Below are 12,507 nucleotides of genomic sequence, written 5' to 3'. Positions count from 1 at the left end.
TGGAGCTGGATTTTGTCACGTTTATCGTGGTGTAATTGGTTGAAACGCCGTTGTACTAAATCGGAAATTGCGGGTTCAAGTCCCCTCGGTGAGCCGTTGTATCTTTTTCAAGAATTTTTGATATTTACGCCTGATGTTCTTTCTTTCTTTGATATCTTATGTTCCTCTAATACTTTCCATCACCTTTGAAAATGTGTTCTTTTTAGGTACGAAGATGTACCAGGACGAATTCAATACAAAATAATTGGAAATTAACACGTTTTCCCGTCTATGCCTATCTTAGAGGCCGTTCAGAAACCACGTGAACAGAAAAATTAAATTTTTGACCCCCTCCTCCCCCTCCGTGGACAGCGTGGACATTTGACAGACCCCTATCCCCCTTCTCGGATTTTAAATACCTATAATTTGACAGTTAGAAAACACCACTTTTTGCCTTCTTGTTATAGAAATGACTGATTTGTTAAACCGAATAAAAAATTTCTGATTTAAAAAAAAATAAAAAATTTTCAATTTCTTTTTTTATATTTATCACTTGCTTTCAAGTAGCTACTTATTATTTAAACTTGAACTGGAAAGGTATGCCATTTTAAGATTTTGCTTTAAGCATCTTAATATTTATTCACTTTTAGAAAATATTTTGAAAGTAAGTATGTCCACGTGGACATGACCCAAACCCCTACCCTCCTATCCGTGGACAAGCTTGGACATTTCCATACCCCCCTCCTATGAAAATTAACCCTTGTCTTCTATCTAGCTCAGTTAGTATACTGGTCAAGTGGTCGGATTAGCAAGACGATAAAAATGGGATGAACAATCTAATAGGATAAAAATCCCAAAAAATGTTTTTCTTGTTTCGCTTGAATTGCCCGAGACGTTGAGTCTTTATGCCAGAAATGGTTTTCTGATCAAAACAACTTTGGAAAAATGCACTTTTCAGCGCATTTGCGACTCATATTCCGTATTCGTTTTCACTACTCGATAGTGTTGCACCGTCTCTGCTAAAAATGAGCATAAATCGAGTTTGAGTGGGAGTGATATCGATAGTGCCAAATGTAAACATTAAGCTGTAAAAATCCATCACCAGCTTCCATACAATTAGTTTACATCGACCTGTCAAAATTCACGATAGGGGCAAAAATATGTGTGAACACGATTAATTCTTGCAGGGTGCATCCGATTTGCATGCAATTTTTTTGTTGTGTTCGTCTTCGCGCGGAGAAAAACACAACGAAGACATTTTTTTCGAAAATGTTTTTGTGGGATTTGATAATTAATGTTTAGTGTTTATTCGTATCAAATAAAAGTCATGGCACCCTATTTCCATAATTTTATTTATTCTAACACCCAGAGTAGGAAAGCGCCAAAAGCAATCAAAGCTTACTGATGCCCATCCATCTTTATGTAAGAAGCTTTGGCGCTTTTTCTTAATGCCACTAAACTCTTCACATGGGACCAGTAAAATGGATTCTGCATGTGATTGTAAATCTTCCTTATGGGGTGAAGAAAACGTTATTAGCCGGAAAGGGCATATTGCCAAAAATAGTCAGTTTTGCTTTAGAATCAAATCAAGGCAACTGTAACATGTTTTAATCTGATTAACCCAAAGCTTGTCAGATTGCCCGGATTTGCACTGATATTTGCAAAATTATGCAAATGCTTATTTTATTTGCAAAATTGTACAAGAAACTCTAATTCAACAAAATAATCATGATTGGTTTCTAGAAGCTTAAAATAAGATATTTTGAAACCAAATGCATGGAAATTGTCAGGAGTTTGATAAAATAACCGAAATTTGCGCGGCCGAATAAGTTTCACGGTCAAAGAGAATGTAATTTTTCTCAAGAAAAATAATATTCCACGATACGACTGTACATATTTTACCATACTCGATACAACTAAACAGAACAAGAAAAAAGATTCCATTATGTATTTATGAATACCACGAGAATGCCTTATTTTACCTTATTAGTATAAGGCAACCTTAAATTGATTTAAGATTTTTTAATGAAATGTTAGGAATGTATTTAGTTAGTTTGAGAATAGAATGGTATCAACTTTGTGATTTTGGAAAACATCTTGAGATTTCATATAGTTCATTATGATAACAATGCGGTTAAGCTAGTGAAAATCGGTTCAGTAGTTACAGAGTATAGTTTCCACTTTTTGAGGGTTGGGCCTAAGTGTAACTAAAACAGGGATTGAGCTTTTAAATGTTTATTAGAGTGCCCCAAATGATCCGACTTTTGAAAAAGTACTTGTACTAGGCCTAGGATCAATTTTAGGGGTGTTACCACAGAGAACAGACATCGGGCCCCGAACAAAAATTTGTTGAAATCGTGTGTGAGAATACCCACCTAAGTTTCAAACCAAATTCGTAAGTGGACTAACATCCATAAGATGTCGCTACCAGTACACATATTTTTTCCATTTTTTCGACACGCTTAGAAATTAATACTCATAGCTTATCTCAAATGAGGCCATTGCAATGTATATACTTTTTGTGTGATAAATTTTAAGAACATCTTGATTTAAAAAAAAATGCAAATCATATTTCAATCATGCTTTAATCGCTGTCATATGTCCCAGCATATGCCCCATATTGTTCAATCAATATTGGCGCTGAATTGAAAGTTGAATTCCAAGTTTTAAAGTATGTCTGTCATTAAATAGTTTTCTATAACAGAGAATGTGAACATAATTGTTATAACTGTTAATTATGGGTCGGTATTCCGGTTGATGGTATCTTGTAACTCATGTTTATAAACAACTTAAATCATTTCTACTGATAACTAACCCTGAGTTACAAGTCCTCATATATCGATCTCAGGTAACATCAACCAGAATATCGAGTCATAGTTTACAATTATAACATTTATGTTCACATTTTCTGTTCTAGAAAACTGTTAACTGATTGTAAAATCCCAACACATACTTTAACACATGGAATTCAACTTTCAATTCAGCGCCAAAATTGTTTGAACAATATGGGGCATCTGACAGCGTTCAATTGTGATTGAAATATGATTTGCATTTTTTTTAAATCATGTTGTTTTAAAATTTATTACACCAAATTTGTGTTACTGTCATACATTGCACTGGCCTTCTTTGAGATAAGCGATGAGTATTAATTTCTAAGCGTGTCGAAAAAATGAAAACAAAAATAGGTGTACCGGTAGCGACATCTTATGTATGTTAGTCCACTTACGCATTTGGTTTGAAACTTAGGTTGGCATTCAAACACACGTGTTGAGCTCCAGCTCGAACTCTGTTCTCTGTGGTGTTACTTATTACAAGTAGAAGAAAAAATGTTGATTTTTTGGTGAAATAATTGTTTTTTGTTGAGTTTTAATTGTTAAAGCGAATTTTGAGGTGATTGTGCTTAGAAGAGTTGTGAAGTTTTAGTGAAAAGTGTTAACTATGAAGTGCAATTTATGTTTAAATATTTGTATTTTTTGTTTCCTTTGTGAGTCGAGAAAATGGCAGCAACTCGAAAAGCCTTTAGAAAATCAGCAAGTCATTTTTTGAAAGAAGATGGTGCTGTTATGCCTTTTTTCTCAAGTGATTTTCATCACGAGATAGCGCTGTTATGAGTTTTCAAAAGCTCATTATTCATTTCAAATGGAGATGGCGCAACTATAGCTCTATATTTTTGTGCTGCCAGTTCATTAAAATTCGATGTATGGTTTTTTGATGACGTCGAGTGGCGAATTTTCACCCGATACCGTTGCCCACAGAAAAAATGCCTTTCAACAGGATACTAAGATAAGTATATTTTTCATTTCAATTCAAATTTGCTTAATGTATGTGAACCTGACAGATAAAGTTTTAATTAGCTTGCCAAAAATTCGAAAGAAATAAAGTTCGTTTGTTGTTAGTAGTGAGTTTTTTGACTACCCGCCGTGAAATCGAAGGTACAAGTGTTCGGTGATGGATAATTTTCCCGCGTTTATTTCGTACGTGTATTGCAATGTCGCGTTTGGACGTGTTTTCTCTTGGTCTACAGCGCGCGATAAAAGTGTTTTGTACGTGTATGATAATTCCAATATTAAATATTTCTAATGAGGTTAAAATTCGGTTTTTTCTCTCTTTCCCTCTCCCTTTCTCTCGTTCTTGCTCTTCTCGTTTTAAACGCGTGATAAAATTCGGTGAGTTGCACCGGTGCCAAGTGCATTGTACGTGTATGACAATGTCACGTTAGGACGTATTTGCTCTAAATAAAAACGCGACGATCATCAAATATTTAACTTTGCTTTGATCACATCCCTTCCCAAAGGGAATCCAGATCTTACATATTTACCTTCCCCACTAACAAACCACCCTTCCTGTGACGACCGTGGAGATTTAGAGGTGTATTCGGTCTCTAGTAGCAACCGAAGTCGAACTAACAATCCTTCCCTTTCCCCGATGAACCGTAAGGACGTGGCCGGCGCCGTTATTGACCATATAACACAAGGAACTTTCGAAACGTGTACACAGAAAATGGTAAGCTAATCCCAAGCCCCATTTATTTGGATCTATGTACAATTTTGATGGTTCTTGTCAATCACGGAGTAGCAACTACTGAAATGTACGGTTTATCTAAGCTCAAGCTCTAAGCTCAAGCTCAAGAATGGTATCAACTTTGTGATTTCATGAAAAAAATTAAAAATAAGGAAACGTTAGAAAAACTCCTGTTTATCCTTTCATGCTTACATGCTTAAAAACTAAACGGAATGTAGAATATAAAAAAGTTTACTTTGTTGAACTGAAATTCATAATTTGATCCAACACTCAGTGCCGTCAAACGGGGCATCATGCAAAAGTAGGGTTAGATGCAACATTTGTATACCACAACACTCATTCAATTTTTATTTCAATATACTGTAACAAAGTTATCATTGAATGATAACAAATTGATGATGACATAGTTTTTGACATCTTGAGAGGGTTTTTTAAAGTTTTTGATAGTCATAAAAAATTTAAAAAATCGAGCTATAGATGTAAAATTTTTTACATTTTTCGATGCCATAAAAAACTTTACCTAGTATGACGGATTGGCTTAATGATATCACCTACAAACTTTATATTGCTTTCATTATCCTATTCCAACACTGTTGGTGTTTAAATATTTTTCGGACAATCACAAAATTTTTGTAAATAAATATTTTTGTAATTCAGTTAGCTGTCTGGGGCAAAATGCAACCAAATACAAATCAAATCTAAATCTCATAAATCGCGTTTCCATATGCTGGGATATGATTGTTTTGCATCATGCGTTTGTTAACATTAAAATTTCATCCATCCTAAGATTAATTTACATGATTTAAATAATATAATATTTTGTTGTATTTTTTACCCCTAAATGTATGCAGCAGATTAACACTTTTTTCTTAAAAACATTTTTGACAGAAAAAATGTAAAATTTAATCTAAAAAAACCAAAAATTACTGCAATTGGTGCTTTATGCGTCATGACATCACAAATGTATCAAAAACTATAAATTTTCAAACGTTTTCATTTCATTTTTCATTCATTACAGAGTTTGTTGCAACTTCCCCCTTTTTCTAAGTAGGGTGAAAATCGCATGTTTTTGTAAATTTAAAAATAACTGGTAAAACCAATAATTTTTCCGACTACGTCAATTTGGTGTCCCATCAACCTTAAAACTTTTGATGTATAAGAGGTATGATTATCTGTAAGCATTAAGATTTAAGAAGCCATTGAAGTTGAAAAGTGTTGCATGTTGCCCCAGTTGACGGTAATTCACTTCAAGATTGTTCACCCTCTTCACATTTACTAAGAATTGCGCAAAACACACAATGTGAGATTTCCAGAGTTCGCCAGGTCTTATTTAGATATGAAATGGACCAAATATGAAGAATTAATATTCTTGAGTTAATCAAAGGGTCGTTTTTAATTTCTCATAATATTTCTTGATCAATAAATTTAAAGTTTTAGAGTAGTGGTACGCAGTGTTACGAAAAGCGTAAGGCAAAAATCGATATGCCTCTCATTTGGTCCTCAATATGTTGAAATTCTATGATTTAGTACTCAAATTGATCACCCTATCAGTCTGTTTAAAATAAATTTATCACTTTCGATAAGGAATGAATGAAATTGAAGAGAAAAGTTTTTTTTAACCAAAATTCCACGATTCTTTTGAAACCTGGACAAATTAGGGCAATTTATATAAAAACCTGACAAAATCCCGGAATTTGATTTCAAAAGTGACGATCAAAAATCCGGGCCATTTTTGGACTAATTTTGTCAAAACCCAGAAATAACTCAACAAATATTTAAAAAAAAATGTGTTTCATCAAAACTTATCGACAGACTTAATCATATTTTGGGCTTCCAATCAACCATTGATGATTATTTTTGTAGGTATAACTTGCTTAAAAAATTTCGTTTTGGAGGCATAAATGAAAAAAAAACACAATTTGTTTTTTTTTATGATTTGCCGAATAAAGTGAATAAATCCGGGCAAAGTCCGGGCTTTTTTCAACGAAATCCGGGCAACCGGGCCAGGCCGGATTGTTCCCAAATTTTGTATTGAATATTCGGACAAACTCGGATAAAACCGGGCATTCTGGCAACCGTACTTTATACACATTTGGCAAAGATATTGCTAATGTTTTAAATAGGATTCAGAGCTAGAATATGACCTGGCCATTCAGAAAAATTATTATTTCTCTTGAAAAACCATTAAAGTTTTTTCTCTCAGGAACATGACTCATGGCATAATTTAGCAGAAATACAAAGTTAACATCCATAATATCCTTCTTAAATGGGATCAGTGCACTTTCTAGCAAATCCGTGTAGCTTTTTTGTTTTATTATTTTAAATCAATGTAAATATGGAAAGGGGAAAATTCAAAATATGATAATTTTAATTTTCCCTTTTTCCAATCTTTAACATGAAACTGTCCTATCTTAAGTTTCAGTTCTGATGTGCATCGGGATCTTTTCGAAGATCGTGATAAATTTGTGAATGAATACGGATTATTTGGTACTTCTCAACAACAAGGAGTTTGTTTTAGTTTATCAGAATCAAATAAGAACTGAAACTTGAAAGGGAACAGTATCAAGATATGGATTGGATTTTTGAAATATAGGCAATTTTCAAATGGCGATAATTTCGCATAAAATAAAACCTATTTCAGTGCAATGGATGGAAAATGGTCGTATTTGGAGGCAGTATTCTTTGAATTTTAGCCATTCATCGTGTCAATCGTTATGAAACACTGGGTAATTTGCAGTTACCACATATCGTTAGCGCCCTCAAGTACATAAATAATTTAAATTTTTTTCTCCTTGTTTAAAAGCAGAAAATACAGGCGAGACTTTTCAATGAAGGTGACCTCTAAAGAGTGCGTTTTGTTGGCCATTACGAAATTTTTCGAAATATCTTCCCTTCAGCAATCCAAATATTTTGCACACGATTTGACCACCGTATTTTATTTATTCAATTGGTGAGCAGCTTTTCTTCTTTGTAGGAATGAATTCAAGCCTATTTATAAGTCAGCTAGATGAACCAGTAAAAAAATACTTTTTTTATCACTTCCTCTATTTATATTTCCGGATTGAGCTTCAAATAACCTCTCACATTCCTCTCACTTCATGCGAGCAATCATATTCACTTTTATACTTTTATATTTTAACTCACTATTGGATCCTCTAGGACTTCTTTGAAGATTTCCCATGTGGTGGTTTTGGTGGAATAGTTATTTCCAGCTGTTTTTGGGTCTCCCACTCGAACTTTTCTCGGTTATGCCCGAAAATGTTTGTCAATGATCATCAGTATCGAACGCCATCTCAAAAACCACTTGACACACATTACATTACTAAAATTTGATCAATTTCCATCCATGCATTCAAAAGTTATTCACAAAACAAAGTGTTGCATTTTTTTTTTCGAGTGCACTCCTTAGTCAACGAGTTGCAAATATGTGGTGAAAGATAGGAAGGAGCTTAAATATTTACAATTTTAAGTCAACTTGAACAAAAAGTCTTAAAAAATCATAGATAATCCAATTGACTCAATGCCAAACCAAATATTTGACCCTTTTTTGATGACAGGTACTCCAACCAGTATTCAGTATTCAATATTAACAGTTTTTTGTTTTATATCATTAATTTAGATGTTTTATCAGTAAAATATGAAGTGCGCTTTTATGAATTTTCACCCAAAAAATGTGTATTTTTCAATTTACCCAGCTAATGCGGATAGAATTCAGTTGATTCGGAGATTTTTTTTTTTTTGATTAATTTGCTACACAAATGAACCAAATTTTGAATTTAAGTTCAAAACTGAAAGTCATATATTTAGGGTATTTTTCTGTTTAAACCTTTCTTTAAAAGCAGACTAGATTAAACTTTACGTGAATGCGGTGTGGATTTTTTTTTATTTTGTTAAATCCTTTTGCTGAGACAAATAACCTTGTCGATTTAGGTCCTGAACTGCCGCAGCCATTGGTATAGAGGATAGCCTTCAAGTCTTCTAAGCCAGCGGGCATAAGATCGAATCCCGATCACGGTATACATAGTACATTTTCTGTGGGTTAGTGGTTTTAGCATTTTTGAGATGGTAGCCATCATATCCTCGAAAGATGTACGCTTAGAGTTAAGAAATAAAAAAGATCTCTTCGAGGAATCCTGTAAATGTTTGTGTTCGTTTAAAAAAAGAAGCTTGTACTGCAAGGAGTTTGAAGAAAAATGACAATCCAACTACATTTATGATAAGTTTTTGTAAAGGCAGTGATCTGGTAACTCTGAAAAACTGGTAGCCCTATATAAACATTGTTAAAAGCTGGGAAATTTGATGAAGATCAGTTTTTCTGAAAATTTTAAGATTCTAAGCTCAAAAACATTCACATTATAACAATCTTCTGAACATTGTTACGGATACAGGGCAGTGTTGCCGGTTTTTCTAAAAAAAAAATACTATGGAATACTATGGAATGTCTTAACTTTTTCCTCTCTATACCAATCTTTTTGCGGACTTGAGCAAAGTTGTAGCCAGACAGATTTCCCAATCAGCTCCACGTATTGAAAATTCATTTGCTTGGGAAGAAAAAGCAGCTATCTCCAAACAATATTTTCCAATATTCCATGCAAAAACTGCGTATCCTTATCTCATTTTGAACATCTGAAAAAATCACTCGGTGGTTATGATCAAAAAGTCCTTAAGCATTTTCAAGTTCGAAAACAATGTGAATTTGAGTTTTACACATCCTCATGAGTAAGACATAAAAATGTTATCTCAATAATGATACCGATAATTATGCATTTGGAAATTGGTACAAGGTTTAGGAAATCTCCGAAATTTTGGAAAAAAAATTGTTTAAAAAAACTGTGAAATTTCAGATGTTCTTTATAAATTCATAGTGACTTAAAATTGTTACAAAATAAAATAAGGCAAATTTCCATTTTTTTTTCCTTAAAACTTTTATTCAGTTTGATTTTACATTGCATGTTGTGACAACATTTTGCAATACAGCAAATGGCAAAATTTGGTTCCATTTCCCTACCCAATGCTGTTCTGTTCGCCTAATTCGATCTGGTTTGGATGAAGAATTTCGCTCTGATGTTTGGTGTATTTTCATGAATGGAGCTTTTTCCCAAGAATGTATGACTAATATACGAAAGCATCTATATCTCCACACCCCCATGCAAATTATCCCACAGAAGAAGGCTGAGATCATACCATAGACTGACTAACTATAATTTGTAACCTTTAATCACTTGTTCCAGGTATGCTGATACTAGAGGCAGATTAAGATAAACATTATATCATCCAATTAATCCGGTTGATGTAATTTTGTTTCATTTCTTTAAACTAGTAAAAGGTTGTTCTAACTTAAGTTTTTGTTGTTATTGTTTCCGGATAAAAATCTTTATCAACTCCTGAATAAAAATAGACAAAAAAAAAGGTTATCACCAGAAGAAGCCCACAAACCTAGATGTATCAAAACCAGTTCCAAATGGGGTTTGTTATGATTCCCTCTTATTCCTTTGATTTGTTTACATCTTCCTCCTCTGAAAAAAAAAGTCTGCGCGTTCTCTCCAGCACCAAAACGCGGAAATTCTTGCCATTTTTTTTCAACCTCCCCGTTTCTTTCGATTGACTTTCCTTGCTTTGACTTTGAAACAAACTAACAACGCAATTCACTTGAGTGAGTGTTGTTGTTTTGTTACGATTTCCATTCCCGCATTATCGTCTTTCTGGTTCTGTTTTTTAGCAACCTACCTTGGCTTTTTAAGATAGAATTGAAGTTGTTTTGATCTGTTTGAGGTACGGAAGAGATGAGTAACGAGCCTTTGTAGCTCATCATTTTTCCTCCAAAACACAAATGATTCATGGAATCTGAGAAATAAAGATTTAAAAATTTAAAACTTGGAACTCAGATTGAAAATTCAGATTTCAGATTTCAGATTTCAGATTTCAGATTTCAGATTTCAGATTTCTGATTTCTGATTTCAGATTTCAGATTTCAGATTTCAGATTTCAGATTTCAGATTTCAGATTTCAGATTTTAGATTTCATATTTCAGATTTAAGTATACAGATTTCAGATTATTTTTTTAAAATATATTTATTATAGAGATTTTCAGCTTTCAGCTGGTTAATCAGATTCCAGATTTCAAACATCAGACTCAATCTTTTTCACGAAAAATGCCACAAACCTCCCACCAAAAAGCGATTACACCATTCACTCACAGAGCCTGTCAAAGTCAGTTATGACACATCACACCGGGTTGGATAATTCCTTTCCATGTACACACGATACACGATATAAATGAATGAGAAGTCAAGAATTGCGAAGCAATATCATCAACAGCATGAGATCGACGTCGTGATCGTCGATGCAAAGAAGCAAAGGAAAGAAAAAAAAACAAACTAAATAAGAGAGTGGGAAAGAAGTTGTCGAGTCAAGTCCAAGGTCAGCAGCAATATCAACAACATCAACAATTCCTCCAGCCAGTGCCAAAACGTCTCTCGGTTGAAAGTGGTCTTGTCATGCCTAAAGGTTTAAGATTTTTTTTGTCGCTGTTTCCCCCTCTCCTATTTTCTGATGTGTGATTGAGTTGAATGAGTTGTGTTGTGTTATTTTGTTGGGAGGTTGCATGCTAGCATTTGTCGTTTTCAAGATTTTTTCCTTAATTATTTTAATTACACATGTTTGTTTTCTTTTTTTTAATTTCCTATTTCTGAAATTGAAGAATTAAATTTTTCAACACAAACACAGATAAATATTTTTTTAATTTTTCTATTCTTTGAACTTTAAACGAAATCAAGCATTTTGTAAAATACTTTCAAGCCAGAAACGTAGGAGGGAGATGTGTTGATACAGTTGTCAACCAAGAATTTCCTCCACATCCCCCCTTAGTAAACTAGGGCTTGACTCTTTAGCGTGGGGGAATAGCTTTTCTATTTGCACTTTCAACTAATATCCATACTAAATACGTGCAATCGATACTGCTACTCGAAGCCAAGCTTCAGGTGACTCAGAATCTTTCAATGAAAACAATCTCACCCTCCTATAGACTTACATTACTACTAACTTTCAAGTCAACTTGGAAACATTCAAGCTGGAAATAAGCTTAGATAGAAGGTTTCGTCCATTTATCTGTGACCAGCAACAACAAAGTGCTCCGTATTGGGTGTTCACGATAATCTGTCAGTATTCAGATGAAGCTCACCGCTTATATTTTCCCCATGGAAAGGTGATTTCTTGATCAATCAAACTTTCCCCTGAACCAGACCTGTTCGGATAGGTGAGATTCTGACGAGAATCTAATGCCTTTCTTCTGGTATTTTCCCAAGCTCACCAAACTTGAATCATTTCAACCACAACAAACTTTTATGTTCATACAGCTCTAACCTGTTCCTTTCATTTTCCCTTCGATCTACTTACAGTTAGGATGCTGATGTTGCATTACAGCAAACACGGCGAGTGCATACTCCAGGAAATCGGGGCCGCCTTTCGGGGGGAGCATGCCACAGACCTGCTGCTGATCTGCGATGGCAAGGAGACGGTTCGGGCCCACAAGTTGGTCCTGGCCGCGGCAAGTCCACTTATCAGGTAAGTTCTTCCATCTTAAAAAAAATCCTCCAAACTCTGATTTTTTCAATTTTAAAATTCCTCAGAATGATCCTGGAGGAGACGCCGGTGCTGGAGGGGATCACGACGGTACACTTCCCGGATGTGCAGGTCGCTTACTTCCGGTTGCTGTTGGATTTTCTCTACTCGGGGCAGGTTTATGTGCGTTCGGTGGAGGAGTATCATCATCTGCAGGATCTGTTGGCGCTGCTTCAGATTAAGGCCAGCATATGGAAAAACAGCGAACAGGATGCGGTTCAGGACGGGGGGAAACGTAAGTGTCTTCTATTTATTTGACTTAATAACCAGCGATGGAAAAAAATCGCTTCTAACGATTTTGAGCAGCGAACGACCAACGTTCGGACTCGTTCAAATTGCTGCTGGCAGACGACGCCGTGTGTTCTGCTTATGTTGCATGGAGAGATC

General features: G+C 34.6%; 1 protein-coding gene across 1 annotated transcript in view; it reads left to right on the top strand.

Annotated features, from left to right (window-relative positions):
• LOC129743056 (transcription factor Ken 2-like) overlaps positions 1 to 12,507 on the top strand; it is a 126,098-nt gene that overhangs the window by 103,310 nt on the left and 10,281 nt on the right. Inside the window, exons 5-6 of the mRNA XM_055734996.1 lie at positions 11,898 to 12,063; positions 12,129 to 12,355. Coding sequence (XP_055590971.1) covers positions 11,898 to 12,063; positions 12,129 to 12,355 — 393 coding nt within the window. The remainder of the gene's footprint in view (positions 1 to 11,897; positions 12,064 to 12,128; positions 12,356 to 12,507) is intronic.

This window comes from Uranotaenia lowii, chromosome 2, assembly GCF_029784155.1.
Source record: "Uranotaenia lowii strain MFRU-FL chromosome 2, ASM2978415v1, whole genome shotgun sequence".
NCBI lineage: Eukaryota > Metazoa > Arthropoda > Insecta > Diptera > Culicidae > Uranotaenia > Uranotaenia lowii.
This window is presented reverse-complemented; position numbering and strand designations above follow the sequence as displayed.